The sequence below is a fragment of the Staurois parvus genome, unplaced genomic scaffold (assembly GCF_062004578.1).
Source record: "Staurois parvus isolate SC_StPar_1 unplaced genomic scaffold, SC_StPar_1.0 ptg000679l, whole genome shotgun sequence".
Taxonomy (NCBI): Eukaryota; Metazoa; Chordata; class Amphibia; order Anura; family Ranidae; genus Staurois; species Staurois parvus.
In genome coordinates, this window is record NW_028318475.1 from 63,646 (window position 1) to 78,313 (window position 14,668).

Here is a 14,668-nt window from a genome sequence, read left to right on the forward strand (position 1 = left end):
TGGCAGGAGACCCAGGAGGACCCCACTGCTGACACAGAGACATAAAAAAGCAAGACTACAGTTTGCCAAAATGTACTTGAGTAAGCCAAAAGCCTTCTGGGAAAACGTCTTGTGGACAGATGAGACCAAGATAGAGCTTTTCGGTAAAGCACATCATTCTACTGTTTACCGAAAACGGAATGAGGCCTACAAAGAACAAAACACAGTACCTACGGTAAAATATGGTGGAGGTTCAATGATGTTTTGGGGTTGTTTTGCTGCCTCTGGCACTGGGTGCCTTGACTGTGTGCAAGGCATCATGAAATCTGAGGATTACCAAAGGATTTTGGGTCGCACTGTAGGGCCCAGTGTCAGAAAGCTGGGTTTGCGTCCAAGATCCTGGGTCTTCCAGCAGGACAATGACCCCAAACATACGTCAAAAAGCACTCAGAAATGGATGGCAAAGAAGCGCTGGAGAGTTCTGAAGTGGCCAGCAATGAGCCCAGATCTAAATCCCATTGAACACCTGTGGAGAGATCTTAAAATTGCTGTTGGGAAAAGGTGTCCTTCCAATAAGAGAGACCTGGAGCTGTTTGCAAAGGAAGAGTGGTCCAAAATTCCGGGTGAGAGGTGTCAGAAGCTTATTGATGGTTATAGGAAGCGACTGATTTCAGTTATGTTTTCCAAAGGGTGTGCAACCAAATATTAAGTTAAGGGTGCCAATACTTTTGTCCAGCCCATTTTTGGGGTTTTGTGTGACATTATGTCATATTTGCTTTTCTGCCTCTGTTTTATATTTGTTCCAATACATACAAAGGGAATAAACATGTGTATAGCAAAACATGTGTTAATGCAATACCTTTTTTGTGTGAAATACTTGATTTTCAGGAAAAATATCAAGGGTGCCAACAATTTCGGCCATGACTGTATATATATATACTAGTAGTGGCGCGGCGATCAGCAACTTATAGTGAGACTGTGATATTGTGGTAATTATCTGACACTGACTCTTTGTGGGAACCAGTGAACAGTGCTAAAAATATACACTGTCACTGTATTAATGACACTGACTGGGAGGGGGTTAAACATCTAGGGCGATCAATGGGTTAACTGTGTGCCTAGCTAGTGTTTTTGTGTACTGCGTGTGCTGTTTTTACTAGGCAATCTGCTAGATTTTATTCCGATTTGCAGGGAAAGAAAATATAGCAGATCGCCGCTGACAGAATACTTTGGGGTTGATTTACTAAAGGCAAAAAGGTTGTGCACTGTAAATTCACTTGGAAGTGCACCGAAAGTGCAGTTGCTCTAGATCTGAGGGGAACATGCAAAGAACGTAAAAAAACAGCCTTTTTACTTGCAAATGATTGGGTGAAAGAAATCAGCAGAGCTTCACCTCATTTCAGAGCTTCCCCCTGGATCTAAAGCAACTGCACTTGAAGTGCACAGCCTATTTGCCTTTAGTAAATCAACCCCATTGTTTACATAGGCAGAGCTGTGTTCTTTCAGTGTCCTCAGCGATCAATGGGTGCCACGCTCATCCATCGGTGCTGAAACCGATACCAAAACTTCAGAATGCACGTGGCCGAAAACCGAAACCGAAATGTCTGTATATGTGGGGAGGCTCCATTTAAAAAAAAAAAATGTTTAACGTCAATGTGAATTTATATATATTTTTTTAAATGATTTTATTGCTATCACATAGGGGGCCAATAGTCCCCTATGTGATAACATAGGAGTGACAAGTCCTCTTTGTAGGGGGGAGAGATAAGGGGGCAGTGTGTGCAAGGAGGAGCCGGGAGAGGAGCAGCGTATACAGTGAGAGAGCAGTCTCCCTCACTGGCTGCCCCTATATGTCAGTGCCGTTTTTTCAATGCAGTTACCGGCTTTTTTTTCCTTCACTAAAGCTCCAAGAAGGAGCTGTCATTCTCCCCGCTGCTAAAGGAAACTAAGAGGAGGGGTCACTGGGTAATGTCACTGAGTGACCCCGCCCCTTAGTTTCCTTTAGCGGCGGGGGGAATGACAGCTCCTTCTCCGAGCTTTAGTGAAGGAAAAAAAAGCTGGTAATTGCATTTAAAAACAATTACGGTGTTTAAATCTAATTATCAGCTTTTTTCCCATTTACTATAGCTCAGAGAAGGAGCTGTCATTTTCCCCGCCGCTAAAGGAAACTAAGGGGCGGGGTCACTGGGTAATGTCACTGAGTGACCCTGCCCCTATATTTCCTTTAGCAGTGGGGGGAATGACAGCTCATTCTCAGAGCTATAGTGAAGGAAAAAAAGCTGGTAATTGCATTTAAAAACAATTAGGGGTGTTTAAATCTAATTATCAGCTTTTTTCCCTTCACCATAGCTCAGAGAAAGAGCTGTCATTCCCCCTCTGCTAAAGGAAACTAAGGGGCGGGGTCACTGGGTAATGTCACTGGGTGACTCCACCCCTTCATTTCCTTTAGCAGCAGGGAGAATGACAGCTCATTCTCGGAGTTATAGTGAAGGGGAAAAAAAGCCGGTAATTACATTTATAACCCGACAGTGACATTTAGCGGTAGCTCACTCTATACACTGCTCCTCTCCTGCCTTTCTCCACATCCCCGCCCCACATCTGCAGTACACACAGCCCCCTATCGGCACTTGTATCGGCTAAATGCCGATAGGGCTATTTTCAGCCAATATGTTTTGGCCGCCGAAATTTCAGCGCATCTCTATTAATTACACAGGTTCTGTGGCTGATTACGGTGGTAATTAAACTCACCTAGTGCCTTATCTGCATTAATTTAGGCTCAGAACCTGTGTAATCAATATGTGTTCAGTTTTAAATGGATAAGGTGGCAACCCTTGCTGGATGATATGTTTTCCACAAAATGCATCTGTCGGTCTTTTCATCCTCACGGACTGGCAGAACATATTTCACTGTGAAATGGTTTGTGAACAGCTGTATGTTATCTATAACAAGCAAAACCCCAGCTTGTCTGTTCTGATTACTATATAGTGAGCATTTCAGCTGCATCAGATAATCAGCACGCCATCTCAACAGTCAGCCTGGTGATCTGGAAATGTGAATGCGGCATATTGCATTTATAATTACATTTACAAAATGAGCAAAAGGCCAGCGTACATGGACAGAATCCACAGTCAAAGAAAGATTATTGACTTTTTGTTAGAGAGCCAACACTGTTATCTGCAGATGTTAACATGAAAAAAATGCACTTTTTGAAGTGGAACTAAATATTTAAAAAAAAAAAACACATACTTTAACTCATTGATGGGTTCAATAAAATAATTAAAGTATATCTAAAGTCAAAGTTTTTTTTTTCCGGCAGAGTAGAGAATTTTGTCTGTGTCCCTTTGGGGAGATTTCACTTTTCTTCCTGTTTGGAGACACCACAGGAAAAGAGAGGAAACTTTTCCAAAGTATTAGGAAATCCCTACATAATTGTCACTGAAATAGGTGTCCCCATTGGAATATTTTTTTTCCTCGCTTACTGTTTCGGTAACAACATTTTGTCCAAGTGACCATGGTCACTCCAGTGGGGACACGGACACCGATAAAAACCTGACTCTGCCTTGTGGTTTTAGTGTGAACATGTGTATGCGAAAGGAAAGCACATGGTTGAACCTATCTGCTGCACCTTTAGGCTAGGTTCACATATGTGCAGGTGGTGCCGCTGCGGATCTGTATGAAAATCCGTGCAGCCGCACCACCCACACAGAGGAATGCAGACCCGCGGGCGGGTGCCATTATTTCTAATGGCACGCCGCCCACACTGGAACCATACTGGGAACTGAGGTTCCCGTGCGGGCTGCGTTTTCAGAAGAAGTGCAGGGACTTATTCTCTGCGTGTCATGGGGCACGGGAGTCCATTCAAATGAATGGGCTCTCGTATCCGCACAAAACGCGACCCGCGCGGCTGCATATATGTGAACCGGGGCTTAATGTCCAAGCACCAGCCACGGAAAATAGAAGAGCCTAAGGAAGCTGAACTTCACATGTCATTTGTTCCTCTAATCACTCATTCAATGGCTGAATACCATTATCATGATTCTAGGGAGGGAAGGATCTTGCATCTGTAAAAATATATATGTGAGGAATATAACTGAAATGATTGTTGCCTATTCTACTGTAAGTACATCCAAGATAAAAGAAGCAAGAAGAGCTAAAGGTTTTCTGCAGCAGGTTGCTTTCCAATAAAGTATATTGCTGTAGTACATGGTTTAACCCTGTAGCCCTTCTACAGTAGCAGAGGCATATGATCATTGTTTTAAGCTTTTTTTTTCTTAAAGCAAAGAAAAGGCAACGCTCACCAACCCAGTGCATTAATACGTAGATGAATGTGGCCTCAGCCAGTGCCGCTCCAGCCAGCCCCCTGATATGTTTCGCCCCACACACCGGGACTTGGTCACATAGGTCACTATTCTAAGCTCCCACTACTTTTTAAGTCATTTAAAGTAAACCTACAGTCAAATGAATTTGCCAAAAATTGGTGGTGCCAGGAATACACCGCAAAGTGAAGAAATGCAAAACATGAAAAAAAAATAACTAACTACAGTCATAAGAAAAATTAGGTACACCCTGTGGAAATGTTTTACCTTTTTCAACATATCTGAAGAGGCAAAAATTAGATATTTATTCAAACAATATCTGCAGATAAAGGTAATATACTTACATTTTAAAAAATGCATTCTTGGCATCCAAAGATAGTATTGCTTTCTTTACCAGAATTTATTTTTTTTATGCATTTTGTATAACTGTCCACCAGTCTCTGATATCAATATTAAACACTGTAACTCCTTCTCCATGCAAAACATCTTCAGTTGCAAGATGTTTGGGGTTTTCATGCATGTATTGCCCATTTTAAAATGCCCTTATAAAATTTAAATGAAAATGAAACCAAGGCTTTAAATAAGGCAGTCCATAAATCTCTATTTCCTCTTTTTGAAGCATTCTTTAGTGTATTTTCTAGTGTGCTTTTGATCATTATCACGTTGAAAGACCCATATCCGGTTCAACTTCAACTTTTGGACAGATGGCTTCACACTACCATCAAAAACACTTTGACATAATGCAGATGGACTGTGAGCTGTTCAGGCCCTGAAGCAGCCAAGCAACCCCAAACCATAACATTCTGACAACAGTACTTTACAGTTGTTATGAGGTTCTTCTCCTGCAATACCGCCTGCGGTTTGCAGCAAACGTGTACTGTTACTTTGTCCAAACAACTTTGATTCATCACTCTACATCAGCTTGTTCCAGAAGGCCTGGTCCTTGCCTATATATTTAACCACTTGCCTACTGGGCACTTATACCCCCTTCCTGGCCAGGCCAATTTTCAGCTTTCAGCGCTGTCGCATTTTGAATGACAATTGCGCAGTCATGCAACACTGTACCCATATGAAATTTTTATAATTGTTTTCACACAAATAGAGCTTTCTTTTGGAGGTATTTATTTGCCGCTGAGTGTTTTATTTTTTTGCGCTATAAAAAAAAAATGAGCAAAAAATTTTAGAAAAAAAGGGTTTTCTTTGTTACTATTAGAACATTTTGCAAATAGGTCATTTTTCTCCTTCACTGATGTGCGTTGATGAAGCTGCTGCACTGATGGGCAGCACCGATGCACACTGATGGGCACTGATGCGGTAGCACGGATAGGCAGTACTGATAGGCACTGATAGGAGGCACTGATAGGCGGCATTGGGAGGCAGCAATGATGAGCTGGCACTGATGATGCTGCAGTGATAGGCGGCACTGTCTGTAACAGATTTGTTTTATGTTGCCTTTATGTCCTGTTTTAAGATCTTCTCCATGTCTTCCTGCCCTTTTTTTAAACCTTTCCTTGTTGAGAATATGTCATCAATGGGAGCCTCTATATTTACAGACAGTGTAGCTGTCAAAGTCATGCCTGCATGGAGCTATAGGTTTTGCACATCTTAAAATTAAGCCTTCTATTATAACAACTGAATAAGAGAAAAGTCACATCAAATATAACAGATGATAAATAGAAATGTGCATATGTTCTAAAGGAATGTATTTATAGTATTTTTGGGAGCTGCGAAAGTAAACTTGTGTGTAATAATCTTGAATTTTTATATATACATCATACATACTGTAGTTGTGTATTTCTAACTATTATAGAAGTGCTTCAAGTTTCCCATTAATACTAATGTATAGCCAGAAAACTCTGAGATTCTCCCAGGCCAACTCCACTACATGTTTAGTGGAGAAATAAGTAGTCCAAGGTCATCGAACTGTAGACATGCAATCGGGTTTGCTGTCATTCAATTTGGTGGAGTGCTGCTCACCTTTCACAAAAATGATAAACCTTTGTTCTGGTTTAAGAACCTTCATAAAGCCTTTATATTTACATTTCTATGGTTTGTATTACTTTGACGTTTAATGCAGTTACACAAGGGGTGGGAGGGTGTTAATTTTTTGAAAAATCTAAAACCTGCAAAACTTTTTTTACCCTCTTCTAAGTCTTTCCATTTACCGCTGTCTCTTTGTTGTTAGGTATAAAAAAATATATGCTTGTGTGTGATAGAGATTAAAAACGTAGAGAATCTGTACTGCAAAGTACCGAGACAGAGTTTTCTTCATCTCTCAGGAAGCCCATTATCCAGAAAGTAATAACAGATAACACATAAAGAAGACAAGATTGTCAAAGTTACAAGAGCTGCCACTACATTAAAGAGTCTATTTATAAATGTTATCACGCAAAATTCACACAACTTTCACCCAGGATTCACATTTCTAGTTAAAGTCAGTTTGCAAAATATATGAATCCTGGGTAACAGTTGTGCGAATTTTGTGTGATAACATACTGAAATCCAGTGCTATACTGTTAAAGGCAAATGATGATTTTGTTCCACAGTATAGTACTTTAGCACAGTGCTCTTTTCCTTTTGGCCCACTTCACCTTTAGCTTTCTTGATGTGCTGCCAGAGCATTAGAGAAAATAAAGATATTCTCCGTTATCTGAATGGACCACAGTGTGTGAAGTTGTATTGACAGACTTGGCTCTGTGTTTTGGACACAAGCTTTCTGACCATAATCAGTGAAATAATTAAAGTGTTACTAAACCCAGGACCCTGCATTCACTATATCTGATCTCCCACAGTACACACAACATGGAAATGCGATTAATTTAGTAAATATAAACTGCTAAATACCTTTTCTCATCAGCAGTTAGAGCAGTCTTGTGACTTCTATCACTTTCCAGCCAAGCACTGATTAAAGCTTGTAGGAGGAGTTTTCATTTTGCTCTAGGAGGATGCAGAACCTCTGACCTCTTTCTGGACAGTGCCTATTGGCCCTATGCTGATCACATGCACTCCCCCAAGAAAAAAAAAACCTCTCTAGCAATACATACCAAACTGAGCATGTGTAGAGTGTCTCCACTTGATATATCAGGGGGACACTGAAAGAAGGGGAGGATCAGAAAAGACAGGATCAAACAGCATTTTTACACAATGCAGAGGATTAACCCCGTAGGTTCCACAGTGAGTATAACAAGCATGCTTTACTGCATATATAGACTGATTTTACTGTTGTTGGTTTATTAACACTTTAATATAGGTAGGCTGCATTATAAAAAAAGAATTCACAAACAGGTAATGATAAATATTTTTAAACAGCGCGCTAGAACCCCTATTTTTCTTTATACAAACGAAAACATTGATCCTTCTTTTAGCAGCTGGAGTCAATTTGCTCCCCTCACAGAAAGAAATGATAATGATAGAAGTGATCAGCGCTCTCAAAATAATAAGTTCAATATTATCTCTGTATAACCGAAAATTAGACATCATACATCCATCAACTTCTTGTGAATCCAATCTTCCCATACAGTGATCTTCAAAAAAGAAATATAGTGTAGTATGCTCAATACACCATGCTTCAAATCCTGTCCAATGTGCTCACATTTATAATAAAAAAACAATGTGTGTATTTGTTCACTAGTGGTCTGCTTTATCTACCCCTACCATTCATATACATGGTGTATATGTAATCAAATATTTTCAGATTCGCTTCAAATCTGTGTCTCCTTGTGTCTGGTACTTCAATTGTCGTCTCACATGAAGATCCACACGATTTCATTCAAAATACAAAATACCAACATAGTGCAATACTGTTTTCTAAAAATCTCTCCCAGATAGAAAGCCACTCACATTATAATATATTAACTATGCATTCCCATTAATACCTATAGAAGGATCCACCAAGTGTATCACCTTGCCAAAGACACTCCAAGCTCCTTACCGAACTTCCAATAAACTGCTTTTAATAAACCATTCCACCTTGTTCGTGCTCTTTGCCAGCGTGGCATGTGTGAATGGTCCCCAAAAAAAGAAAGACTAATATAGTGTGATATTGCTTAAAAACAAAGCATAAAAATAAAATTTACTAAACCCACAACAGTAAAATCAGTCTGTATATGCAGTAAAGCATGCTTGTTATACTCACTGTGGAACCTATGGGGTTAATCCACTGCATTGTGTATGGTTGATCCTGACTTCTCTGCCCCTCATCTTGTTCAAATGTCCATACTGATAAGACAGACTGAATTCGTAGCCCTTCTGCACATGCTCAGTTTAGTGTGTATTGCTAGAGAGGTTTTTTTTTCCTTGGGAGAGTGCATGTGATCAGCACAGGGCCAATCAGCACTGTCCAGACATAGGTCAGGGGTTCTACATCCTCCTAGAGCAGAAAGAAAACTCCTCCTACAAGCTTTAACCAGTGCTCTGCTGAAGTCACAAGACTGCTCTAACTGCTGATGAGAAAAGGTATTTAGCAGTTTATATTTACTAAAATAATTGCATTTTCATGTTGTGTGTACTGTGGGAGACCAGATAGATTAAATGCAGGGTCCTGGGTTTAGTAACACTTTAAAACCACTTATATTTCAATACCACCAAAATAGTGCACATTCCTTTAAATGATACAGATCCACCATATACATGTGTTTATTAGTGTCACTCCTTACCAGATCGGTGTCTTTCAAATCACTTTCCACCAAACTCCTCCACCTTCAACAGTCCCCTTCTTAATCTTAAGTCCAGCTTCTCTCCATGGTTCCCATGCAAGATATATCATACAGAGGCCATAGTGCAATAAATCCTTTTTTAAAAAAATATATTTATTAAAATCTGTGCACTTACAAACATCCAGTGTGAAAAATGCCTGTAACCACTTCCAAAATGTCTGACATCCTTGGAAGAAGTCTTGATGACTAAAACTCCTGTGACCACTTCCAAAATGTCTGACATCCTTGGAGGAAGTCTTGATGACAAAAATGCCTGTAACCACTTCCAAAATGTCTGACATCCTTGGAAGAAGTCTTGATGACAAAAACCCTGTAACCACTTCTAAAATGTCCAATATCCTTGGAAGAAGTCTTGATGACAAAAACTCCTGTAACCACTTCCGAAATGTCCAACATCCTTGGAAGAAGTCTTGATGACAAAAATGCCTGTAACCACTTCCGAAATGTCCGACATCCTTGGAAGAAATCTTGATGACAAAAATGCCTGTAACCACTTCCAAAATGTCCGACATCCTTGGAAGAAGTCTTGATGACAAAAACGCCTGTAACCACTTCCAAAATGTCCGACATCCTTGGAAGAAGTCTTGATGACAAAAACGCCTGTAACCACTTCCGAAATGTCCGACATCCTTGGAAGAAGTCTTGATAACAAAAACTCCTGTAACCACTTCCAAAATGTCCGACATCCTTGGAAGAAGTCTTGATGACAAAAACCCCGTAACCACTTCCAAAATGTCTGACATCCTTGGAAGAAGTCTTGATGACAAAAACGCCTGTAACCACTTCCAAAATGTCTGACATCCTTGGAAGAAGTCTTGATGACAAAAACGCCTGTAACCACTTCCGAAATGTCTGACATCCTTCGAAAATGTCTTGATGACAAAAATGCCTGTAACCACTTCTAAAATGTCTGACATCCTTGGAAGAAGTCTTGATGACAAAAACTCCTGTAACCACTTCCAAAATGTCTGACATCCTTGGAGGAAGTCTTGATGACAAAAATGCCTGTAACCACTTCCAAAATGTCCGACATCCTTGGACGAAATCTTGATGACAAAAATGCCTGTAACCACTTCCAAAATGTCCGACATCCTTGGAAGAAATCTTGATGACAAAAATGCCTGTAACCACTTCCAAAATGTCTGACATCCTTTTAAGAAGTCTTGATGACAAAAATGCCTGTAACCAATTCCAAAATGTCTTACATCCTTGGAAGAAGTCTTGATGACAAAACCAGTCAGAAGTGACGCCAGAATTGACACAATCACATACGCTGGAAGTGCCGCAGCAGCCATTTTGGAGGTGGTTACAGGCATTTTTTACACTGAATGTTTGTAAGTGCATAGATTTTAATAAATATATGGTTTTATAAGGATTTATTGGACTATGGCCTCTGTATGATATTGCTTGCCTGGGGACCCTGGAGAGAAAAAGTTTGCAAGTGTATGCAGACATGAATGCTTACATTATAAATATTAAACAAGATATTGATTAGCATTATGGAGGCTTTCAAAATACTCAGAAAATGCTGAGAAATTACAATAAATTTAGCTACATGTTACTGTTTGGCATGTAACTTTGTTACTTTCATTTGTAAACATATCTAATTTTGTAAATGTTCTTTTCCTTAGGCGTAGATCCTACGGAAGACTACGGGAAGACCCAGATTATGGCTCTTTAGGAAATTATAACAATCCATTGTATGATGACTCTTGAAGAAGGAATTTGATTCTGAAGAAGAACAAACATGCTGTCTGTTTTACTGTTGTGCTGGGTCGCACCAACAAATACGCTTTACCTTTGACTTCTCAGGCCTGTTGAATTGTATGTCTGCTGTGCATTGAACAAAATAAGGAGCATGCATTCAGATTAATCAATCACCACTCTTCATTAAACCCATGAACTGCGCCCATTCACCTCCAGTATGATTATACACTCTGTTAAGATAAAAACAAAGGGCCTGATATCAAGAAGGAAAGTAATGATTCTATATTTTATTATTAAAGTGTAATTTTGCACAAATAAAATATTTGATTTATTTCATTTTTTATGTAAGCATCAGCATTTAAAAAGCACTTTTAAGGTGGCCTAAACAGTAAGTTTGCATATAGATGGATAAATGTTATATGTTGTTTATAACACATTTGCTTTATAATGCTTGAAATGCCTGGAACACATTGGCTTAAATGTTTTTTACGAAGGACCTGAATTGTTAAAGCTGTGCCCCCCCTCCCCCCCCCCAAAAAAAAAGGAAGGCAGAAGTTAAAGGACTAGTCACCTGTATTGCCTGTAGGTATCCTGCAGTTGACCTTTCCCCAGTAATGACTTACCATGCCTGTGTTCGGTACTGGAACTTTGTGTGGAGGTGACCAACTTAATAGAAGCAGAACTTTGCTTCCTCATGTCAAATCCGTGACCCCTAGTGACTGGTAATGTGATGACTGTCGGGGTGATCAAGAAGCAGCTGAAAAGGTAGAGAAAGCATAGGTTCACAGAAATTATGAAACATAAGCAAGGGGATCCTTGCACTTCACACATTCAAGTACAGATTCCTTAAAGTGTTACTAACCCCACAACAGTAAAATCAGTGTGTATATGCAGTAAAGCATGCCTGTTATACTCACTGTGGAACCTAAGAGGTTAATCCTCTGCATTGTGTAAAAAGCCCATTTGATCCCCTTTGTTCGCCCCTCCTCTTGTTCAAATGCCCATGTCTTATCTCCTGATAAGACAGACTGAATCTGTAGCCACATGCACATGCTCACTTTGGTGTGTATTGCTAGAGAGGTTATTTTTTTTTTCTTAGAAGAGTGCATGTGATCAGCACAGGGCCAATCAGCACTGTCCAGACAGAGGTCAGGGGTTTTGCCTCCTCCCAGAACAGAAAGAAAACCCCTCCTACAAGCTTTAACCAGTTTCTCTGCTGAACACTGATAGAAGTGACAAGACTGCTCTAACTGCTGATGAGAAAAGTTATTTATCAGTTTATATTTACTAAAATAATTGCATTTCCATGTTCTGTGTACTGTGGGAGACCAGATATAGTGAATGCAGGGTCCTGGGTTTAGTAACACTTTAATAACATAGAGAACAGTGAGCAGCACAGTAATGACATCACTAAATCTCCCTCCAAATCATGCAAGACTAGCAATCAAAGGCAAAGTAAACTTTAAATTCAATTAACTTTTCCAGGGTTTTGCTTATGCACAAGTACCATTTCTAGATGTTCCCTATAACATAGCAACTCCTCATTTTTAGAGTTTAGTGCAGAGAATTAAAATGGAAAACAGTTCATATTCCACATCCTTTTGCTATTGTATAGTAGCTCAGGTCATGGATATTTTGATATTTTTACACACCTAATAGGAATGGGTGTATAATCACCTTGACATCCAGTTTGAACTTTTAAATCGTATGCCAAACAATTCTGAAACTCTTAGGATTGCTTCTTCCTCTCTATCCACTGTTATTTTTGTAGAACATCTGTAGGAAATCTCACACCCAGATATTGGGAGATGCCTTCTATAAGCTTTTTGAGGTGTTCATCCTAGGAAATAAAGCTAAAGCAGCAAAGGCATAGATGTGAACGTTTTTCTCTATGTTTTTCACCAGTCATCGCTTGGTGGAATTTCCTTGAATGCACGTCACAGCTTTATAACATTCATTATCCATTTGTGCTCTAAACTGCTATCCAATATATAAAAAATTACCATGACCATTTTTCATGGTTTTGCATCCTTTCCTTATCTTTATATTTTCAGGTTTTTTTATTTTCACAAATGAGCTCCTCGAAGCATATGAACAAAGTTTTGTTTGAGATATAAGGTCACCTCTTTACCCTTCACCTTCAGTGGTGCAGTCTATGGCTTACACATAGCCTCCAGTGCTGCTAGACCCATGTAACTACGCCCTGCAATGATCACAATCCAGGGACATAGATGCTGAGGCAGACCACGCCAACTAGTCTTTAGCCTGCTGGAATATTTCAGTGGTAGTACACAATGACATGCGCTAGGCAGTACACATGACAGTGCTAGAGACCTTGCGATGTTGGGGGAAGGAAGGAATTCAACTTTTACTTGCAAGATAACCCACATGTGCCTACCTTTACTTTTTTAGCCCAAGGTACAGTTATCATTTAGTTCTTGATATTTCTGTTTTATCATGGTTTTGTGTAAATTTTGTCATACTCAGGGGCAGACAGACCATTTGGAAACTCGGGCACTGCCCGAGGGCCCGGGGTCAGTAGGGGGCCCCATGAGATGTCCCTGGTACCTTTTTCATAGGCTTTTTTGAGTTTGGGCAAGGACACAGGGGCCCCATGATCCCCTATTGCCCGGTGGCCCCATGAGTTGTCAGTCCGCCCCTGGTCATACTGTATGTTTTATCATTTTGTGGAATCATTTTGCTCACTCAATCACCTTTATATACTGGTATCTTATAGAAGTAGAAGAGTGGAAGCATTGTACCAAGAAGTATTACATCAATGTGCCTTTTTAAAGGTTAAATCAGGGACTGATATAGAGACTGCCATAGTTAGCTATTCTAAGCATCTATTTTACAACAGTCCTCATTTCCAGCAGAGAGAAATAATGTGTGTTAAATTAATTATGTTCAACGTTTACGGTAGGGCCCCCAAACACTTACGCCCAAAGAATATGGCTTCCACCAGAACTCCATACAGAGAATAAAATAGCACGAAGACCACCAAATTTTATTTTGGGATCTGTGTTAAAAGAATGGGCTATTGCGGTGGTAGTGTAGATGACAGAATGAGATTAAAATTATGTATTTTCTCCTGCATTTCAAATCATATTCCATTATGTTTAAGTATTCAACTGTGATTTTATCAGAAATCTATTTTTTCAAGAAACCATCAAACTTAAGGATCCATAAAGGGCTGTTAGTAATTAGGTCCAATGCTTTGTGTGTTTTAATGTCCCCTGTTTGTTCTTGCTTGCCAAATATCCACCTTTTTTACACCAATGAAAATATCCTAAATGATACCTGACATATATTGATATTAAAGTGTTAATACTAATATATAGATTACAAGATTTTGCTTGACAACCCACATTACAGTATCATTCACTAATTTGGAAAACAGATCAAAAGTGTATGAATTATTTATATTTTAGCTTGTTGTTTTGTTAGATGCAGATTGTGACTTTCCAAAAACTATATCTCATTCTCAATAGTAATGGCAACTGCCAAGTAACTTTTTCAGCCACTGGATTTAAGGGAATGCAAAGTCATTACCCTGGACATGTATATCTATTATGCCTTCTGTATATTATTTGTTTGCCAATGTCAGCAAATAAATTATTGATGCTAAAAGATTGAAAAGGGTCATCATTTTTAGAACAAATTGAATGGCAATTGGTAATTAAGAATGTGTGCTCTGTGCCTCTGGTACTTTTTTTCTGATGATGTCAAATAGAAAGAACAAGCTAGTACTGAGACCCATAAGAAATTACAGTTTTCCTTGCCATATCCAAGCCTGATGGGATCCTGAGACTTCAGACACATTGATCTACAAAAACTTTGTGTATTGAAGGATATGCCACTGCAATACGGTATGTGAGGATTTTCTGCTTGTTTCAGTAATATTAGTTTCAAAGTTAGCAGAACTTTCATATATTTAGAATTGGTAAATGG

The 14,668-nt window shown here is 39.4% G+C and overlaps 1 protein-coding gene across 1 annotated transcript in view; it reads left to right on the forward strand.

Annotated features, from left to right (window-relative positions):
* The window catches only part of PARM1 (prostate androgen-regulated mucin-like protein 1), a gene marked incomplete at its 5' end in the record, with an annotated part of 53,767 nt that extends 39,420 nt beyond the window's left edge, over nucleotides 1-14,347 (forward strand). The window contains one exon of the mRNA XM_089652281.1: nucleotides 10,642-14,347. Within this exon, the coding sequence (XP_089508407.1) occupies nucleotides 10,642-10,726 (85 nt within the window). The remainder of the gene's footprint in view (nucleotides 1-10,641) is intronic.
* Nucleotides 14,348-14,668: the final 321 nt, after the last annotated feature.